Source organism: Rhinatrema bivittatum, chromosome 12 (genome assembly GCF_901001135.1).
Source record: "Rhinatrema bivittatum chromosome 12, aRhiBiv1.1, whole genome shotgun sequence".
Taxonomy (NCBI): domain Eukaryota; kingdom Metazoa; phylum Chordata; class Amphibia; order Gymnophiona; family Rhinatrematidae; genus Rhinatrema; species Rhinatrema bivittatum.
In genome coordinates this window covers 79,018,179-79,037,824 of record NC_042626.1, presented here as the reverse complement: position 1 = coordinate 79,037,824, position 19,646 = coordinate 79,018,179, and the positions used below count along the sequence as shown (strand labels likewise).

Sequence of the window (19,646 nt, the reverse complement as noted above, 5' to 3'; positions counted from 1 at the left end):
AACGGAATACATCCTTACCCCACACAAAGAACTCTCAGATCCACCAACACTGGCCTCCTAGCCATCCCCAATCTCAAATCTGCACACCTCAACGTCACCCGCAAACGAGCCATAACAATAGCGGGCCCCACCTTATGGAACTCCCTCCCCACCTGTCTCAGAAATGAACCTTCATTGCAAGTCTTCAAAAAACACCTCAAAACATGGCTGTTCCTAAAAGCTTTCCCACCTGACATGTAACCTGCCCAAATGCAACACACCACGCCCCCTACAGAAGCATCTCACGTCACCATCTTCCCTCCCTTGCACTACCTTCCTCCCACCTATCCCCCCCCTCCTCCCCCCTTTCAACCCTCCCTGCTAACCTTAACCTTAAATTATCCTCATCAACAAGTCATTTAAGTACATATGTTATATACTATAATCAAATGTTCCATGTAATCCTGTTATTTCTGTTATAATTCGTTATATTTATTACAATGTTATAATTTATTATATTTATTACAATGTTATAATGTAAAATAGGGCTGTTACTACCATATTCTTTTAGTTATCTGGAAACCGATGTGATATCTCGATCGAACGTCGGTATATAAAAGAAATAAATAAATAAAAAATAAATAAAATAGATAGAAAGCTTAAATCCAGAACCTCCAGGGTAGCATTCTCTGAAATGCTCCCTGTTCCACGCGCAGGTCACCAGAGGCAGGCAGAGCTCCAGAGTCTCAATGTGTGGATGAGACGATGGTGCAAAGAAGAGAGATTCAGTTTTGTTAGGAACTGGGAAACCTATTGGGGAAGGGGGAGTCTCTTCCGAAGGGATGGGCTCCACCTTAACCAGGGTGGAACCAGACTGCTGGCGCTAACTTTTAAAAAGAAGATAGAGCAGCTTTTAAACTAGGACAAAGGGGAAAGCCGACAGTCACTCAGCAGCGCATGATTCGGAGAGAGGTATCTTCAAAGGATACTAATGATGCATTAGAATTAGGGCATCCCGACAGTGCGGTTCCAATTATAAGAAAAGTAGTCCAAGTGCCTGTAACTAAAAACTCACCTGAGCTAAAAAATTCTAACTTATCCCTATTAATTAAAAAGCAGAATGAAAATACAAACAAAAAACAAACGTTGAAATGTTTGTATGCTAATGCCAGAAGTCTAAGAAGTAAAATGGGAGAATTAGAATGTATAGCAGTGAATGATGACATAGACTTAATTGGCATCTCAGAGACATGGTGGAAGGAGGACAACCAATGGGACAGTGCTATACCGGGGTACAAATTATATCGCAATGACAGAGAGGAGCACCCGGGAGGCGGTGTGGTGCTTTATGTCCTGGATGGCATAGAGTCCAACAGGATAAACATCCTGCATGAGACTAAATGATATAGAGTCCACCAGGATAAATATCCTGCATGAGACTATATTTTATTGGCAGCCTTCACTGGCTGCCAATAAAATATAGAATAATGCACAAGGCCCTCACCACAATTCATAAAACCATATACAATCAGCAACAACTAGACCTCCAGATTCCTCTCAAATTATATTCATCCTCAAGACCTATAAGAGAAGCGTACAAAGGTACCCTGCAAGTTCCCCCAACAAAAGCCACGCAACTATCATACACCAAAGAATGAGCATTCTCTACAGCAGGTCCAACTATCTGGAACAATATGCCCACTGACCTCAGACTAGAACCTTGCCTTCGAACTTTCCGCAAAAAACTTAAGACCTGGCTCTTCCTCCAGGCCTTCCCCTAACTCTCTAAGCCATTAATTGTCAACCGGACAGGACTCTGCTTTACCGGCTAACGCCCCGCTATGTTTAGACATTATAATTAAGCCGCCGTTTCTTTTGTTCCATTGCCTTTTCTAGTTCTCTTCAGTTACACTGTCCTTTCTCACAGGACAAGCAGGATGGTTGTCCTCACAAATGGGTGACATCGAGGATGGAGCCCACCACGGAAAACTTCTGTCAAAGTTTAAACAGAACTTTGACTGGCCCCTACTGGGCATGCCCAGCAAGGCACTGACCCTGCAGCCAGCAGGGGTCTCCCTTCAGTCTTCTTTTTTCCGCGCAGCAGTTGCCACGCGGTGAAAGGAGCTCTCTAACCACGTTCCTGACAGGAATTTGGAAGTTAATTTCCTAAGAAAATTTGCCCCTCAGGGTTCTCCCTTCGACAAATTTTTAGTCATCTTACGGAACCCGGTAAGTTTTTTGCCTTTTTCCATCGACTACCGTCGATTTTGGCCCTTGAGGCCTGTTGGCACTTACCGATCCCCAGCCTAAATTTTGGCTTCAGGCCATGGCAACGGGGTTCCGCCGTTGTCCGGATTGTACCCGGACTATGTCCATCACAGACCCCCACAGGGTTTGTGTAATGTGTTTGGGTAGTGAGCATGATGTCCTGACTTGCACCAAATGTGCCTTAATGACACCCAAGGGTCGCAAAGCCAGGATGGAGAAGATGGGGCTCCTCTTCCATGCACCCACCCCAACGCCATCGATAGCATCGACGTCATCGGAACCGGCACCGTCGAAGTTGTACCATCATCGTCAACCCTCCGGTGACCGTCCGCCATCGATCGCTTCTCGGCCGTCGACTCCCGTCCCTTCCCCGGATGGGCGAGGGGATCGGAAGGAAAAGCACCGCCATCGACGGCACAAGTCTCGGCCTGTCGAGGATCCACAGCCATCGACCTCTGCTCAAGCCGAGCCACCGACAAAGAAGCCGCGAACAGACCGGACACCCTCCACGTCTCGTTCGCCGGCATCGAGGAAACCCTCACCCTCCCGGGGTGCGGGGGCCGTGATCCCACCGGTTACGGTGGTCCCTCCGGCCCTGCCTCAGCCTCCCTCTCCCGTCGAGCCGGGTATGGTTACCCCTGGTCCAGGAGGCCATCGAGAAAGCGATGAAGAAATTGCAACCTCCATCGGCACCGTCTCCGGCACCGGTTCCAGTGCCGCCCCCAACACCGACACCGGCACCGGCTTCGCCACCGAGGAGGGAACCGACCACCGAGCCGTTGATACAAGCGCTAGCACCGCTACTGAGCCGCATGGAGGCGCTCATGACGGCCCTTCCATCGGTGATTCCAGTACCATCGACAACACCACCGTCTCCGACTGGATTTTCATCGGCAGGAGAAACACCGTTCCGGATTCCCCCTTCCGGGGTGGTTCCATCGGTGCCTTCTGGTATATCTCCACCGATATATCCTTCAGTTCCATCCATTCCACGCCAGGCACCGATTCCATCGGCAGCACCGAAGCCATCGATGCCATTTCTGGTTCCACCTACGGCACCGATTCCACCTCGGTTTCCATCGATGCCTTCAGAGCCTCAGCCAGGTCCATCAGGACTACAAGCCCCACTTGATCCCTACGATACCTGGGGTGATGATGATGATACATCTTCTGACACAGATTTGCCTTCGCCACCATCTCCTACAGAGAGTAGAAAAAGATCTCCTCCTGAGGATCTATCTTTCATTAATTTTGTGAAAGAGATGTCAGAAGTTGTACCTTTTCAACTACAATCTGAAGCTGATGACAGACACCAGATGATGGAACTCCTTCAATTTCTGGATGCTCCAAAAATCATCGCTTCCATCCCTATACACCAGGTGTTTTTGGATCTGCTCAAGAAAAACTGGGAATCTCCTTCATCAGTGTCACCAGTTAACAAAAAAGCTGACTCCACCTACCTTGTCCAGTCAGCACCAGGTTTCCAAAAACCTCAACTGGATCATCGCTCTGTTGTGGTTGAGTCCGCGCAGAAGAAGGCCAAGCGTCTTAAGCCACACTCTTCTACCCCACCTACCAGGGACAACAAGTTCCTAGATAGTGTTGGACGGAAAGTCTATCATGGAGCTATGTTGATTTCACGCATAGCTTCATATCAACTTTACATGACTCAGTACAACAGAGCCATCCTTAAGCAGATGCAAGACTATGCTGACACGTTGCCAGACCAATACCAACCGCAGCTTCAAGCCCTTCTTCACAAGGGATTTGAGGCAGGGAAGCACGAGATTAGGACTGCCTACGACATATTCGATGCTTCCACAAAAGTTTCAGCCACAGCCATCTCAGCCAGACGTTGGGCTTGGTTAAAATCATCCAACCTTCGCCCAGAGGTTCAGGATCGTCTTGCTGATTTACCCTGCTTAGGCGATAATTTGTTTGGAGAGCAAATTCAGCAGATTGTGGCGGAGTTAAAAGACCACCATGAGACGTTGAAACAACTCTCATCTGTCCCACCTGAGCTGACCTCCAAGCAACCGCAAAAGAAAGACTCTAAGAAGTCATTCTTTCGACCACGCCGTTATTACCCTCCATCGGCCAGGCCTCGTCCAGCTCGATCCTCTACTAGGCCTCAGCCGCGTCAGCCTAGGAAACAAAGGCCTACTGTAGCCCCTCCTCCTGGGCCTGCGGCTGGCCTTTGACTCCCCTGTAGGGAACACATGCCAAACCCCTCTTCCGGACATCCCTGTAGGAGGTCGACTGTTCCATTTTCTACAACCTTGGTTGCAGATCACCTCAGATCAGTGGGTGCTAACAATTATCGCACAGGGTTACCACCTCAACTTCATAACTCTTCCGGCAGACTCCCCGCCTCTTCAAGCGTGGAGTCTATCCACCCATTTGGCTCAATTACAACAGGAAGTATCCCTTCTTCTGCAATCAAATGCTATAGAACCCGTTCCTCCCTCTCAACGAGGCAAGGGATTCTATTCCAGATACTTCCTAATACCAAAGAAATCAGGGGGACTACGTCCCATTTTGGACCTTCGAGCCCTCAACAAATACCTTCAAAAAGAGAAGTTCAAAATGGTAACCCTAGGCGCGCTGCTCCCTCTGCTACAAAGAGGGGATTGGCTGTGCTCTCTCGACCTCAAGGACGCTTATACCCACATTGCGATCACACAATCCCATCGCAAATATCTGCGGTTTCTAGTAGGCCATGACCATTATCAATACCGTGTCCTCCCTTTCGGTCTAGCTTCTGCCCCACGAGTCTTTACCAAATGTCTCGTAGTGGTAGCAGCATTCCTAAGGAAGGAAGGTGTCCACGTCTACCCATACCTGGACGATTGGCTAATCAGGGCCTCCACCCAACAGATAGCTCAATCCTCCCTAAAATTGACAATTCAAACACTCCTTTCCTTAGGGTTTCTCGTCAATTACGAGAAATCTTGCTTAGTCCCGTCTCAAACCTTATCCTTCATTGGGGCAGACTTGGACACCTTACAGGCAAAGGCTTACCTTCCTCTTCAGAGGGTCCACACCCTAATGTCCCTGGCTCGCCAGCTCCAGTCTCAGAACACTGCCACGGCTCTCCAGTTCCTCATTCTCCTAGGGCACATGGCATCCTCGGTTCAAGTCACTCCCATGACCCGACTAGCCATGAGAGTAACACAATGGACTCTACGACACCAATGGATTCAAGCTTTTCAGCCTCTGTCCTCCATAGTCACAGTCACACAAGCACTGCGCCTATCCTTAACCTGGTGGACGACTCAGGTCAACCTCCTTCAGGGCTTACCCTTTCTTCCACCGGATCCGCAAGTAATCCTAACCACCGACGCTTCTCACATCGGTTGGGGAGCCCATGTGGACGACTTTCAAACCCAAGGGTTATGGTCCAAAGAGGAAGCCGAACACCAGATCAATTTCCTGGAACTTCGAGCAATCCGCTATGCGCTCCGCACTTTCAAAGATCATCTCTTTCATCAGATAATCTTAATCCAGACGGACAACCAAGTGGCCATGTGGTACATAAACAAGCAGGGAGGCACAGGCTCCTTCCTTCTGTGTCAGGAAGCTGCGCAGATCTGGGCGGAAGCCCTCTCCCACTCCATGTACCTCAGGGCCACTTACCTGCCGGGAGTAGACAATGTATTGGCAGACCAGCTGAGCCGTGTCTTCCAACCACACGAGTGGTCACTCGATCCTCTGGTAGCGACCTCTCTGTTTCACAAGTGGGGTTCTCCCCGCATAGACCTCTTTGCGTCCCCTCAGAACCACAAAGTGGACGATTACTGCTCTCTCATTCGGAGCCAGCACTCTCGGCCGAGGGATGCATTCTCCCTCAAGTGGACAACCGGTCTGCTCTATGCATTCCCTCCACTCCCTCTTGTGTCAAAGACTCTCGTGAAGCTACGCCAGGACGGAGGAACCATGATCCTGATAGCACCTTACTGGCCACGCCAAGTATGGTTTCCAATACTCCAGGATCTCTCCATCCGCAGGCACATTCCTCTGGGAAAGGACCCGCATCTGCTCACTCAAAACGACGGATGCCTCCTCCATCCCAACCTCCAAGTCTTGTCCCTGACGGCATGGATGTTGAAAGGTTAGTCCTTCAGCCTTTCAACCTTTCAGATTCCGTTTCTCGGGTCCTGATAGCTTCACGAAAGCCTTCCACAAGAAAGTCTTACTCATACAAATGGAAAAGGTACACATCATGGTGCACTTCTCAGTCCCTTGATCCCCTTTCCTGTCCAATCTCCAAATTCTTGGACTATTTATGGCATCTCTCTGAATCAGGTCTTAAAACCTCTTCTATCAGAATGCATGTCAGTGCGGTAGCCGCCTTCCATAAGGGTATTGGGGGTAATCCTATTTCAGTACAACCCCTAGTAACACGCTTTCTTAAGGGCTTGCTCCATCTAAAGCCGCCCTTGCGTCCTCCGGCCCCATCCTGGGACCTTAACCTGGTTCTTGGTCGTCTTATGAAACCTCCTTTCGAACCTCTGCACTCCTGTGACTTTAAATATCTCACTTGGAAAGTGTTATTCCTTTTGGCTATTACTTCAGCTCGCAGGGTTAGTGAATTACAGGCCCTAGTTACCTATCCGCCTTACACTAAGCTCCTGCAGGACCGCGCGGTACTCCGCACTCACCCTAAATTTTTACCTAAGGTAGTTTCTGAGTTTCATATCAATCAATCCATCATACTACCTATCTTTTTTCCCAGGCCCCACTCCAACTCTGGAGAGCAGACCCTGCATACCCTAGACTGTAAACGAGCTCTAGCTTTTTATTTATTTATTTTATTTATTTATTTAACGGTTTTATATACCGACATTCATCAATGATATCACATCGGTTCACAGCGAAACAAGAAACTAGTGCCTGTGGCGGCGCTTTACATCGAACAAGTTTAACATAATACAATTAGAACATATTGAAACATAATAATTAGAGAGTAAGGAAAGGTAGGGGAAATAAAGCATTAATCTAAAATTAAAATAACATGAATACAAGAGGGTAAAAAGAGAAAAAAGGAGGAAAAGTGACAGAAGAATGAAATTAGATTAATAAATTAGTGTAGGCAAAGATTGCAGGTATATACAATATGTACAATTATAGGGAATAACATGAAATATCAAATGTGAAGGGAAGGGGTGAGGAGAGGGGGGGAGAAGAAGGGGTAGGGAGGGGGTAGGGTAATACAGAAGGGAGTGAGAGGAGGAATGATGTGTGCTTAGGGAGAGACCAGTTCGAGGGGGACTCATCCGCATTTAGTGAAAATCTGGGTCAAGGGGGACAGAGATGGGAGGGCATAGATGAGAGAAATGAGAATTTAAGTGTATGCTTTGGTGAAGAGCCAGGTCTTAAGCTTGCGCTTGAAAGTTTTTGGGCATTCTTCTTGGCGAAGTTCAACTGGCATTGTATTCCAGAGAATGGGCCCTGCGATTGATAATGCACGTGCTCTCGTGGAGGTTAATTTGTAGAGTTTAGGTGAAGTGGTGGGCATGGTGGCGAGATGAATGTGTCTAGTGGGTTTATTGGCTTGGTGAAATCGGAGGGAGTCATTGAACCAATTCATTTCGGGGTTGTACAAGGCCTTATGAATGAGTGAGAGAGCCTTATATTGTATACGGGAGGCTATGGGGAGCCAATGTAGATCTTTTAGTACCGGTGTGATGTGATCGTGTCTGTGTGTGTTGGTCAAAATCCGTGCTGTAGTATTTTGTAGTATTTGAAGGGGGTGGATGGCATTGTTGGGGAGTCCGAGGAGAAGGGAATTACAATAGTCTGTTTTGGCAAAGATAATAGTTTGTAGAACCGTACGGAAGTCAGGGGGATGAAGTAGAGGTTTAAGTTTCTTAAGGGTGTGAAGTTTAAAGAATCCATCCTTTATTATATTACTGATGAATTTCTTCAGTGAGAAGTGACCATCGAGAATAATACCCAGATCTCGGACTTGTTGAGCAAATGGGATGTGTGAAAGCGGGGAGGGGTTCAGTTGGTTTTGAGGTGAGATAAGCATAATTTCGGTTTTAGTGGTGTTAAGGGCTAGGTGGATGGAAGAAAGGAGGTTGTTTATGGATTGGAGGGTATCATTCCAAATATCCATGGTTTTTGAAAGAGAGTCGGTAATGGGGATGAGCAACTGAACATCGTCAGCGTATATATAATGAGGGAGGTTGAGGCTAGAAAGGAGGTAACAGAGGGGTAAGAGGTAGATGTTGAAAAGGGTTGAGGAGAGGGATGAACCTTGTGGGACACCTTGCTTGAGGGGTATGGCCTTGGAGACATGGTTTCCTAGCTGAATTTTGAACTCTCTATTACTGAGGTAGGAGTTGAACCAATTAAGGGCAACACCTGTGATGCCAATTTCAGATAATCGCTGTAGGAGAATGGAGTGGCTGATGGTATCAAATGCAGAGGAGATATCAAGAAAGGCAAGGATATAAGATTGCCCTTTCTCGAAGCCTTTGATAATATGATCTGACAGAGAGAGTAAAAGAGTCTCGGTGCTGTGGGATTTCCGAAAACCATACTGGGAAGGTGCAAGGATGTGGTTTTCATCGAGATATTCAGTGAGTTGTTTGTTAACGGTTTTTTCAAGGAGTTTGGATATGAACGGCAGATTGGAGATGGGACGGTAATTGGCTAGATCAGAGGGGTCTAGTTTAGGTTTTTTTAGAATAGGTTTGACGATTGCCTGTTTAAGAGGGACAGGTACCTTTCCTGAGTTAATGGACAGGTTGATTATATTTGTTAAGGGTTTAGCAATCAGGTTAGGTATTGCGAGAAGATGTTTGGTGGGTATTGTGTCGGTAGGATGGGTGGAAGGTTTGGCTTTTTTAATGAGAATTTCTATTTCTAGTGTAGAGGTGCATTCTAGAGAAGATAGACAGCTTTTTACCTAGACCGTACAGTTTCCCATAGGAAGAGCACTCAATTATTCGTCTCTTTCCATCCTAATAAGTTGGGACAACCTGTGGGTAAGCAGGCTCTTTCTTCCTGGTTGGCGGACTGCATTTCTTTTTGCTATGAGCAAGCTGGCATTCCTTTTCAAGACCGTGTTAAAGCACACTCTGTGAGGGCCATGGCGACGTCAGTGGCACACCTTCGATCGGTGCCGCTTCCTGACATCTGCAAAGCTGCAACCTGGAGTTCTCTCCATACCTTTGCAGCCCATTATTGTTTGGACAAGGCTGGAAGACAGGACTCCATCTTCGGCCAGTCTGTCTTGCGTAACCTTTTTCCAACCTGATGTACCAACACCCTTCCACCTACCCGGTTGGGTGCGGATGCCCTTTCCCAAATTTCTCCTTACTTATTGTGCCTGCTGCACACCGTTGGGTACATTTGGTGCAAGTCGGGACATCCTCAGCTCGGTACTCACCCATTTGTGAGGACAACCATCCTGCTTGTCCTGTGAGAAAGCAAATGTTGCTTACCTGATGTAACAGGTGTTCTCACAGGACAGCAGGATGTTAGTCCTCACGAAACCCGCCCGCCTCCCCGCGGTGTTGGGTTCGTTTTATTCTTACTTTCTAGGCACTGCCTGTAGCTTTGAAAATCAGACTGAAGGGAGACCCCTGCTGGCTGCAGGGTCAGTGCCTTGCTGGGCATGCCCAGTAGGGGCCAGTCAAAGTTCTGTTTAAACTTTGACAGAAGTTTTCCGTGGTGGGCTCCATCCTCGATGTCACCCATTTGTGAGGACTAACATCCTGCTGTCCTGTGAGAACACCTGTTACATCAGGTAAGCAACATTTGCTATACCTCTGACTAGCCTAGCCTCCAAGTTATCTACCCTTGTTATTTAAAGGAACTTAGACACATTCCTACTCCCATAGCAACCTAAAACTTAACTAGGAACTGATCAAAATTGAGATGAAGGCAGCAGTCCAGCAGCAAGAGGGGGGCTTCCCAGTCTTTTGCATCGAGTGTCACATGTATGATTTTTTACCCACCGGTGAGAAGTTGTACATGTGCACGCGATGCAAAGAGCTCCTGGCTCTCAGAGAACGAGTCCGATCTCTGGAGGCTAGAGTGGCAGACCTGGAGGAGCTGAGGGAGACAGAGAGGTATATAGATGAGACCTTCAGGGACATAGTAGTCCAGTCCCAACTTCAGACTGGCAGCCCTGGTGCTGCCTTGGAGGAAGAAGGTCTCATAATGGGAGAGCACCAACCAGATGTAGCAGGAAAGGATCCTGTAGCAAGGACCTGCTCTCTAGGTGATGCATTGTCCTTTCGCACTGAGGATATCTCCCCAAGGCCTACTGCCCAGGAGGGAAGGGTTAGGTCGGCCGTCATAGTTGGTGATTCGATTATTAGGAATGTAGATAGCTGGGTGGCTGGTGGGCGTGAGGATCGCCTGGTAACATGCCTACCTGGTGCGAAGGTGGCGGACCTCACGCGTCACCTAGATAGGATTTTAGACAGTGCTGGGGAGGAGCCGGCTGTCGTGGTACACGTGGGCACCAACGACATAGGAAAATGTGGGAGGGAGGTTCTGGAAGCCAAATTTAGGCTCTTAGGTAGAAAGATTAAATCCAGAACCTCCAGGGTAGCATTCTCTGAAATGCTCCCTGTTCCACGCGCAGGTCCACCAGAGGCAGGCAGAGCTCCGGAGTCTCAATGCGTGGATGAGACGATGGTGCAAGGAAGAGGGATTCAGTTTTGTTAGGAACTGGGGAACCTTTTGGGGAAGGGGGAGTCTCTTCCGAAGGGATGGGCTCCACCTTAACCAGGATGGAACCAGACTGCTGGCGCTAACCCTTAAAAAGGAGATAGAGCAGCTTTTAAACTAGAACAAAGGGGAAAGCCGACAGTCGCTCAGCAGCGCATGGTTCGGAGAGATGTATCTTTAAAGGATACTAATGATGTACTAGAATTAGGGCATCCCGACAGTGAGGTTCCAATAATTAGAAAAGTAGTCCAAATGCCTGTAACTAAAAACTCACCTGAGCTAAAAAATTCTAACTTATCCCTATCAATTAAAAAGCAGAATAAAAATACAATCAAAAAACAAACTTTGAAATGTTTGTATGCTAATGCCAGAAGTCTAAGAAGTAAGATGGGAGAATTAGAATGTATAGCAGTAAATGATGACATAGACTTAATTGGCATCTCAGAGACATGGTGGAAAGAGGATAACCAATGGGACAGTGCTATACCGGGGTACAAATTATATCGCAATGACAGAGAGGAGCAGTCGGGAGGAGGTGTGGGCGCTTTATGTCCGGGATGGCATAGAGTCCAACAGGATAAACATCCTGCATGAGACTAAATACAAAATTGAATCTTTATGGGTAGAAATCCCTTGTGTATCAGGGAAGACTACAGTGATAGGGGTATACTACCGTCCACCTGGTCAAGATGGTGAGATGGACAGTGAAATGCTAAGAGAAATTAGGGAAGCCAACCAAATTGGTAGTGCAGTAATAATGGGAGACTTCAATTACCCCAATATAGACTGGGTAAATGTATCATCGGGTCACGCTAGAGAGATAACGTTCCTGGATGGAATAAATGATAGCTTTATGGAGCAAATGGTTCAGGAACCGACGAGAGAGGGAGCAATTTTAGATCTAATTCTCAGTGGAGCACAGGACTTGGTGAGAGAGGTAACGGTGGTGGGGCCGCTTGGCAATAGTGATCATAATATGATCAGATTTGATTTAATGACTGGAAAAGGAACAGTGTGCAAATCCAAAGCTCTCGTGCTAAACTTTCAAAAGGGAAACTTTGATAAAATGAGAAAAATTGTTAGAAAAAAACTGAAAGGAGCAGCTACAAAAGTAAAAAATGTCCAAGAGGCGTGGTCATTGTTAAAAAATACCATTCTAGAAGCACAGTCCAGATGTATTCCACACATTAAGAAAGGTGGAAAGAAGGCAAAACGATTACCGGCATGGTTAAAAGGGGGAGGTGAAAGAAGCTATTTTAGCCAAAAGATCTTCATTCAAAAATTGGAAGAAGGATCCAACAGAAGAAAATAGGATAAAGCATAAACATTGGCAAGTTAAATGTAAGACATTGATAAGACAGGCTAAGAGAGAATTTGAAAAGAAGTTGGCTGTAGAGGCAAAAACTCACAGTAAAAACTTTTTAAATATATCCGAAGCAGAAAGCCTGTGAGGGAGTCAGTTGGACCTTTAGATGATCGAGGGGTTAAAGGGGCACTTAGAGAAGATAAGGCCATCGCGGAAAGATTAAATGATTTCTTTGCTTCGGTGTTTACTGAAGAGGATGTTGGGGAGGTACCCGTAATGGAGAAGGTTTTCATGGGTAATGATTCAGATGGACTGAATCAAATCACGGTGAACCTAGAAGATGTGGTAGGCCTGATTGACAAACTGAAGAGTAGTAAATCACCTGGACCGGATGGTATACACCCCAGAGTTCTGAAGGAACTAAAAAATGAAATTTCAGACCTATTAGTAAAAATTTGTAACTTATCATTAAAATCATCCATTGTACCTGAAGACTGGAGGATAGCAAATGTAACCCCAATATTTAAAAAGGGCTCCAGGGGCGATCCGGGAAACTACAGACCGGTTAGCCTGACTTCAGTGCCAGGAAAAATAGTGGAAAGTGTTCTAAACATCAAAATCACAGAACATATAGAAAGACATGGTTTAATGGAACAAAGTCAGCATGGCTTTACCCAGGGCAAGTCTTGCCTCACAAATCTGCTTCACTTTTTTGAAGGAGTTAATAAACATGTGGATAAAGGTGAACCGGTAGATATAGTATACTTGGATTTCAGAAGGCGTTTGACAAAGTTCCTCATGAGAGGCTTCTAGGAAAAGTAAAAAGTCATGGGATAGGTGGCGATGTCCTTTCGTGGATTGCAAACTGGCTAAAAGACAGGAAACAGAGAGTAGGATTAAATGGGCAATTTTCTCAGTGGAAGGGAGTGGACAGTGGAGTGCCTCAGGGATCTGTATTGGGACCCTTACTGTTCAATATATTTATAAATGATCTGGAAAGAAATACGACGAGTGAGATAATCAAATTTGCAGATGACACAAAATTGTGCAGAGTAGTTAAATCACAAGCAGATTGTGATAAATTGCAGGAAGACCTTGTGAGACTGGAAAATTGGGCATCCAAATGGCAGATGAAATTTAATGTGGAAAAGTGCAAGGTGATGCATATAGGGAAAAATAACCCATGCTATAATTACACGATGTTGGGTTCCATATTAGGTGCTACAACCCAAGAAAGAGATCTAGGTGTCATAGTGGATAACACATTGAAATCGTCGGTTCAGTGTGCTGCGGCAGTCAAAAAAGCAAACAGAATGTTGGGAATTATTAGAAAAGGAATGATGAATAAAACGGAAAATGTCATAATGCCTCTGTATCGCTCCATGGTGAGACCGCACCTTGAATACTGTGTACAATTCTGGTCGCCGCATCTCAAAAAAGATATAATTGCGATGGAGAAGGTACAGAGAAGGGCTACCAAAATGATAAGGGGAATGGAACAACTCCCCTATGAGGAAAGACTAAAGAGATTAGGACTTTTCAGCTTGGAGAAGAGACGACTGAGGGGGGATATGATAGAGGTGTTTAAAATCATGAGAGGTCTAGAATGGGTAGATGTGAATCGGTTATTTACTCTTTCAGATAGTAGAAGGACTAGGGGACACTCCATGAAGTTAGCATGGGGCACATTTAAAACTAATCGGAGAAAGTTCTTTTTTACTCAACGCACAATTAAACTCTGGAATTTGTTGCCAGAGAATGTGGTTCGTGCAGGTAGTATAGCTGTGTTTAAAAAAGGATTGGATAAGTTCTTGGAGGAGAAGTCCATTACCTGCTATTAGGTTCACTTAGAGAATAGCCACTGCCATTAGCAATGGTTACATGGAATAGACTTAGTTTTTGGGTACTTGCCAGGTTCTTATGGCCTGGATTGGCCACTGTTGGAAACAGGATGCTGGGCTTGATGGACCCTTGGTCTGACCCAGTATGGCATTTTCTTATGTTCTTATGTTCTTATGTAACTTCCGCTTCTAGTGAATTGTTCTTGTTTAAGTTATACCCTTTGTTACATGTAAACCGATCTGATATGAAATTTTTCATGAAGGTCGGTATAGAAAAGTGTTAAATAAATAAATGCACAACTGAATCTTTATGGGTAGAAATCCCTTGTATGTCGGGGAGGACTATAGTGATAGGCGTATACTACTGTCCACCTGGTCAAGATGGTGAGACTGATAGTGAAATGCTAAGAGAAATTAGGGAAGCTAACCAAATTGGTAGTGCAGTAATAATGGGAGACTTCAATTACCAAATCCAAAAATTCTCTTACTATATAGTCCCATGATTAAAACAATCTATGAATGGATTTCCCCGCTCCAAATTTGGAGTGGGGAAATGGTGTTGGGTCCGAAATTTTGATGGACCTGCAGCATCGCTCAAGTTGTTCACACAAATTTACTCCGTTGAAGACCTGTTCATATCCCCGTTAATGAATCGGAAGGGGAGTGCTGGATCAGGAGAGTTAAAACTTATGTCTCTGAAGCAGCATTGTTGCGAAACGCGCGCATCGGACGATTGACCCCGACAGCTACAAAAGGGAAGCCTACATTTTTAAAATATATCGTTTAAAAAAACAAAAAACAAAACATTGAACACTGAATTTTTGGATGCTAGCCAATTTGGACCAATGATTAAAAGTGACCCAAATGAAATGCATGAGATACAAGTTTTAACTTGTGAGCACAGTGGGTGGTATGATGGTCCTTAAATTCATATTCTAAGTATACATAAGTATTGTCACATACAGCATTGTAAATTGATAAAGTTTCCTGTACCACGTGTTCTATTCATAGACTTCAATTACCCCAATATTGACTGGGTAAATGTATCATCGGTACATGCCAGAGATATAAAGTTCCTGGATGGAATAAATGACATTTTTATGGACCAATTGGTCCAGGAACCAGCAAGAGAGGGAGCAATTTTAGATCTAATTCTCAGTGGAGGACAGGATTTGGTGAGAGAGGTAACGTGGTGGGGCCGCTTGGCAATAGTGATCATAATATGATCAAATTTGAATTAATGACTGGAAGGGGGACAATAAGAAAATCCACGGCTCTCGTGCTAAACTTTCAAAAGGGAAACTTTGATAAAATGAGAAAAATTGTAAGAAAAACACTGAAAGGAGCAGCTACAAAGGTAAAAAGTGTGCAAGAGGCATGGTCATTGTTAAAAAAAATACCATCCTAGAATCACAGTCCAGATGTATTCCACACATTAAAAAAGGTGGAAAGAAGGCAAAGCGATTACTGGCATGGTTAAAAGGGGAGGTAAAAGAAGCTATTTTAGCCAAAAGATCTTCATTCAAAAATTGGAAGAAGGATCCAACAGAAGAAAATAGGATAATGCACAAGCGTTGGCAAGTTAAATGTAAGACATTGATAAGACAGGCTAAGAGTGAATTTAAAAAGAAGTTGGCCACAGAGGCAAAAACTCACAATAAAAACTTTAAAAAATATATCCGAAGCAGAAAGCCTGTGAGGGAGTCAGTTGGACCGTTAGATGATCGAGGGGTTAAAGGGGCACTTAGAGAAGATAAGGCCATCGCAGAAAGATTAAATGATTTCTTTGCTTCGGTGTTTACTGAAGAGTATGTTGGGGAGATACCCGTTCCGGAGAAGGTTTTCATGGGTAATGATTCAGATGGACTGAACCAAATCACGGTGAACCTAGAAGATGTGGTAGGTCTGATTGATAAACTGAAGAGTAGTAAATCACCTGGACCGGATGGTATAAACCCCAGGGTTCTAAAGGAACTAAAAAATGAAATTTCAGACCTATTAGTAAAAATGTGTAACCTATCATTAAAATCATCCATTGTACCTGAAGACTGGAGGATAGCTAATGTAACCCCAATATTTAAAAAGGGCTCCAGGGGTGATCCGGGAAACTACAGACCGTTTAGCCTGACTTCAGTGCCAGGAAAAATAGTGGAAAGTGTCCTAAGCATCAAAATCACAGAACATATAGAAAGACATAATTTAATGGAACAAAGTCAGCATGGCTTTACCCAAGGCAAGTTTTGAATCACAAATCCGCTTCACTTTTTTGAAGGAGTTAATAAACATGTGGATAAAGGTGAACCGGTAGATGTAGTATACTTGGATTTTCAGAAGGCGTTTGATAAAGTTCCTCATGAGAGGCTTCTTGGAAAAGTAAAAGGTCGTGGTGTAGGTGGCGATGTCCTTTCGTGGATTACAAACTGGCTAAAAGACAGGAAACAGAGAGTAGGATTAAATTCATTGAGATTAATAAAATATAAGTTTAAAAAAAACGTTATTCACTGAGCTGAAATGTCGGTAAGGCAGAATAGCAGAGAAACAGTGGGGCAGGGATCAGGCAGAAGAGAGGACAAAACAGATAGGAGTGGCAGAGAGACAAATCAACAGGGCTGAGTCCAAAGCTCCCTTACTCTACTGCACTCTCCCTGTCAAGAGGAGGGCTAGGCCCCAGCCTTCACCTCACTCCCATCATTACATATCAGATACTCAACTGAAGGAGGGAGCAAATGCTATCACCACAGGAGGTCAGGATATCCTGTTCAATCCTGGCAGGCCGAAGTCCAGAAGCAAGGATGCATGTCCACTACCTGCTGGAGACTGAGAAGTACTGGCTGGCTGATGTCTGTGGTGAGCTATATGAGAGGGACGTCAGCGAATCGTTGTTCTCCATCTCCACCTGCTGGATGGACTGCACAACCCATTGGTGTGAACTGACTTGCCCGGATGAAGAGGAAATGCTCTGTGATTTTATTTCTTTAGAATAGTTTCCACTAATTTTCCTGGAACTGAAGTCAGGCTTACTGATCTACCAGGGTTGTCTCAGCCAATCTGCTATGAGGATCATTTTGGCACACTCTTGTATGCATTTTTATATCACTTTGGCCATTATTTATTTATTTATTAAAGGCTTTTATATACCAACTTTCTTGATACAAATCAAATCAACTCGGTTTACATCGAACTAAGCAGTAACTATAACCAACCAATCAACAAGAGACAATTTGAAGGAGCAAAAAGTTACATTATAACAAGGATGCCTTAACTGGGAGTAGGAAATAAGAAAGGGAGAACGAAGATAAAGTACTATATACAAGAGAGTATGGGAGGGAGGCAAGGAGCCGTCCTTATGATAACTTGTAAGCGTGATTACAAGTTATCATGAATTGGAAGTTGAATTGGAAGGAAGGCATATAGGAGACCTTCCTTCCACAAGATCAGAAAAGCATCTGGGGCTTCTCTGTATAGGCCGGGACGATTCGAGCATTAGCTCATCTCTGTTCTACTTCCATAGAAGACAACTGCAAAACAGCCATTTGGTCTTCTATTCATACATTTAAGGTTCATTATTGCCTAGAGAATGCTTCAGGTCAAGGCAGCAGTTTTGGGAAGTACTAAGAGCCTTTTTAATTAATATTTTCAACTCTACCTGTTACCATACACATAGGTTAAATAAAAAGCTAAATAATTCATGCAGTCCTCAGCACACTTATGTGGCTGATTGTCCTACTTGCCCATGGAGGAAATGCTCATCTGTAACAGGTGTTTTCTGTAGACAGCAGGACAAATCAGACACACCTCCCCTTTTGAGTTGAAAGCAAGCTTGGCATAGAAACGGAGGAGACTCCTGCGGTCACAACTGCATGGGAATACACACACATGCACAGAGAGCTGTTCCTTTTTGGTGCTTTTGGGGTGATATCACCCACTTGTGTGGCTGATTTGTCTTGCTGTTTATGGAGAACATCTGATACAGGTGAGGGCTTTCATTACAAATATGTAGGGGTAACACCCTCCAGTGACTGATGATGTAAATTGCAATGGTTTGTGTCTGGCACTGTCTCATGCTAATATTTTTGTGGCGTTCTTGTTTCTCTACAAAGACACCCTGCTCTTTTTCTCTCTGTTTTGCTCAGGGCTAGGTTTAGTATCTGTGGCACTCTCTATGAACATCAGGAACAGCATCTGCAATGGTGGCCACTCTCCACTCCACCCCCACAGGAACAATGGAGATGGCAGTACACCTTCAAAATCGCTTCTGCCAGCACCCCTTAAGTGGCAGTGACCTGTGTGAGTGCACAAGCTGCACAACCTTAAAGCCACCCCTGAGTTTGCTTATGTTACTCTTCTTGTTTCTTCCCACAGAGATGGCAAGACCTCAATGTGATCAGCAGCTTGCTGAAGTCATTTTTTCGAAAACTGCCAGAACCACTTTTCACAGACGGTAAGTGAATATTCCTTGTGTGCTCCATGGTTCTGTCTTATCTAATCCATTAGTTTTTATGGTTCCCTCATGCATACATGTTTCTACCTGTCTGTCTCTGGTTTGCTTTCAGATAAATACAATGATTTCATTGAAGCAAACCGTGTGGAAAACGCCACAGATCGCATCAAAATCCTTCGGAAATTGGTACAATACAATAAAAACTTTACTAATGCTGCTTCATCCCAGTCGTCCTGGAGAGGGTTCTCTGGAAAAGAGGGGGGCAGCGTAAATCATGTACCAAGAGAGAGGGACTCTGGGAAGGAGGGGATAGTGTGATACACACACTGGGAGGGGTCTGTGGAGATAGGGGAGAGCAACATGAAAGAGATGCACATACTAGGAGAGAGCATTCTCTGGGAAGCAAGAGGAATATGATAAACCTACTAGGAGAGAGTCTCTGGAGACGGAGGAGGCAGTTTGATAATTCCAAATCCAGAAGTTGCTCCTCTCTTTTGACAGGGTGCGAGAAGGAAGGAATATGAATACATTCCATAAGTTCCTCAAACCTCCTCTCTTCTTCCCCTCGTCCTCAGATCAAAGATCTGCCTTTACACTACTATGAGACCTTGAAGTTCCTTATAAGACACCTGAAGATGATAGCAGATCACTGCGAGACAAACAAGGTATTTTCTCCTGCCTTACCCCTCTGCTGCCACCCCTGCCAGAACACACTGCTATTCCACTGTTAAGTATTCCTAAGCAGACCTGTGTCTCATTCCCAGATGGAACCCCGGAACCTTGCCCTTGTTTTTGGTCCCACGCTGGTCAGAACCTCAGAGGATAATATGACAAATATGGTTACTCACATGCCAGACCGCTATAAAATCGTGGAGACCCTGATTCAACATGTAAGTAAGAGAAGCGAGTAGGGTGATTAAGGGAGAAAGCTTTGTATTTTCTACACAGTTTTTTCTACACAGATAAGACCTGGTCTTGAGCATCGGTATATTAAAAGGTCTTGATCGGTATATTAAAAGAATTTAAATAAATAAATAAATAAATAAATACACAGTAATTATTAAGGATGTTCATTGATACAAGTTTGTTCATTTTTTTCCCTCTTTTAAATTTTTCGTTA

At 44.9% G+C, this 19,646-nt stretch overlaps 1 protein-coding gene across 1 annotated transcript in view; it reads left to right on the top strand.

The window, feature by feature from the left end:
• Window positions 1–19,646, top strand: part of ARHGAP23 (Rho GTPase activating protein 23) — a 389,525-nt gene that overhangs the window by 299,137 nt on the left and 70,742 nt on the right. Inside the window, 4 exon segments of the mRNA XM_029573609.1 lie at window positions 18,448–18,526; window positions 18,639–18,712; window positions 19,102–19,191; window positions 19,291–19,416. Of these exon segments, the coding sequence (XP_029429469.1) occupies window positions 18,448–18,526; window positions 18,639–18,712; window positions 19,102–19,191; window positions 19,291–19,416 (369 nt within the window).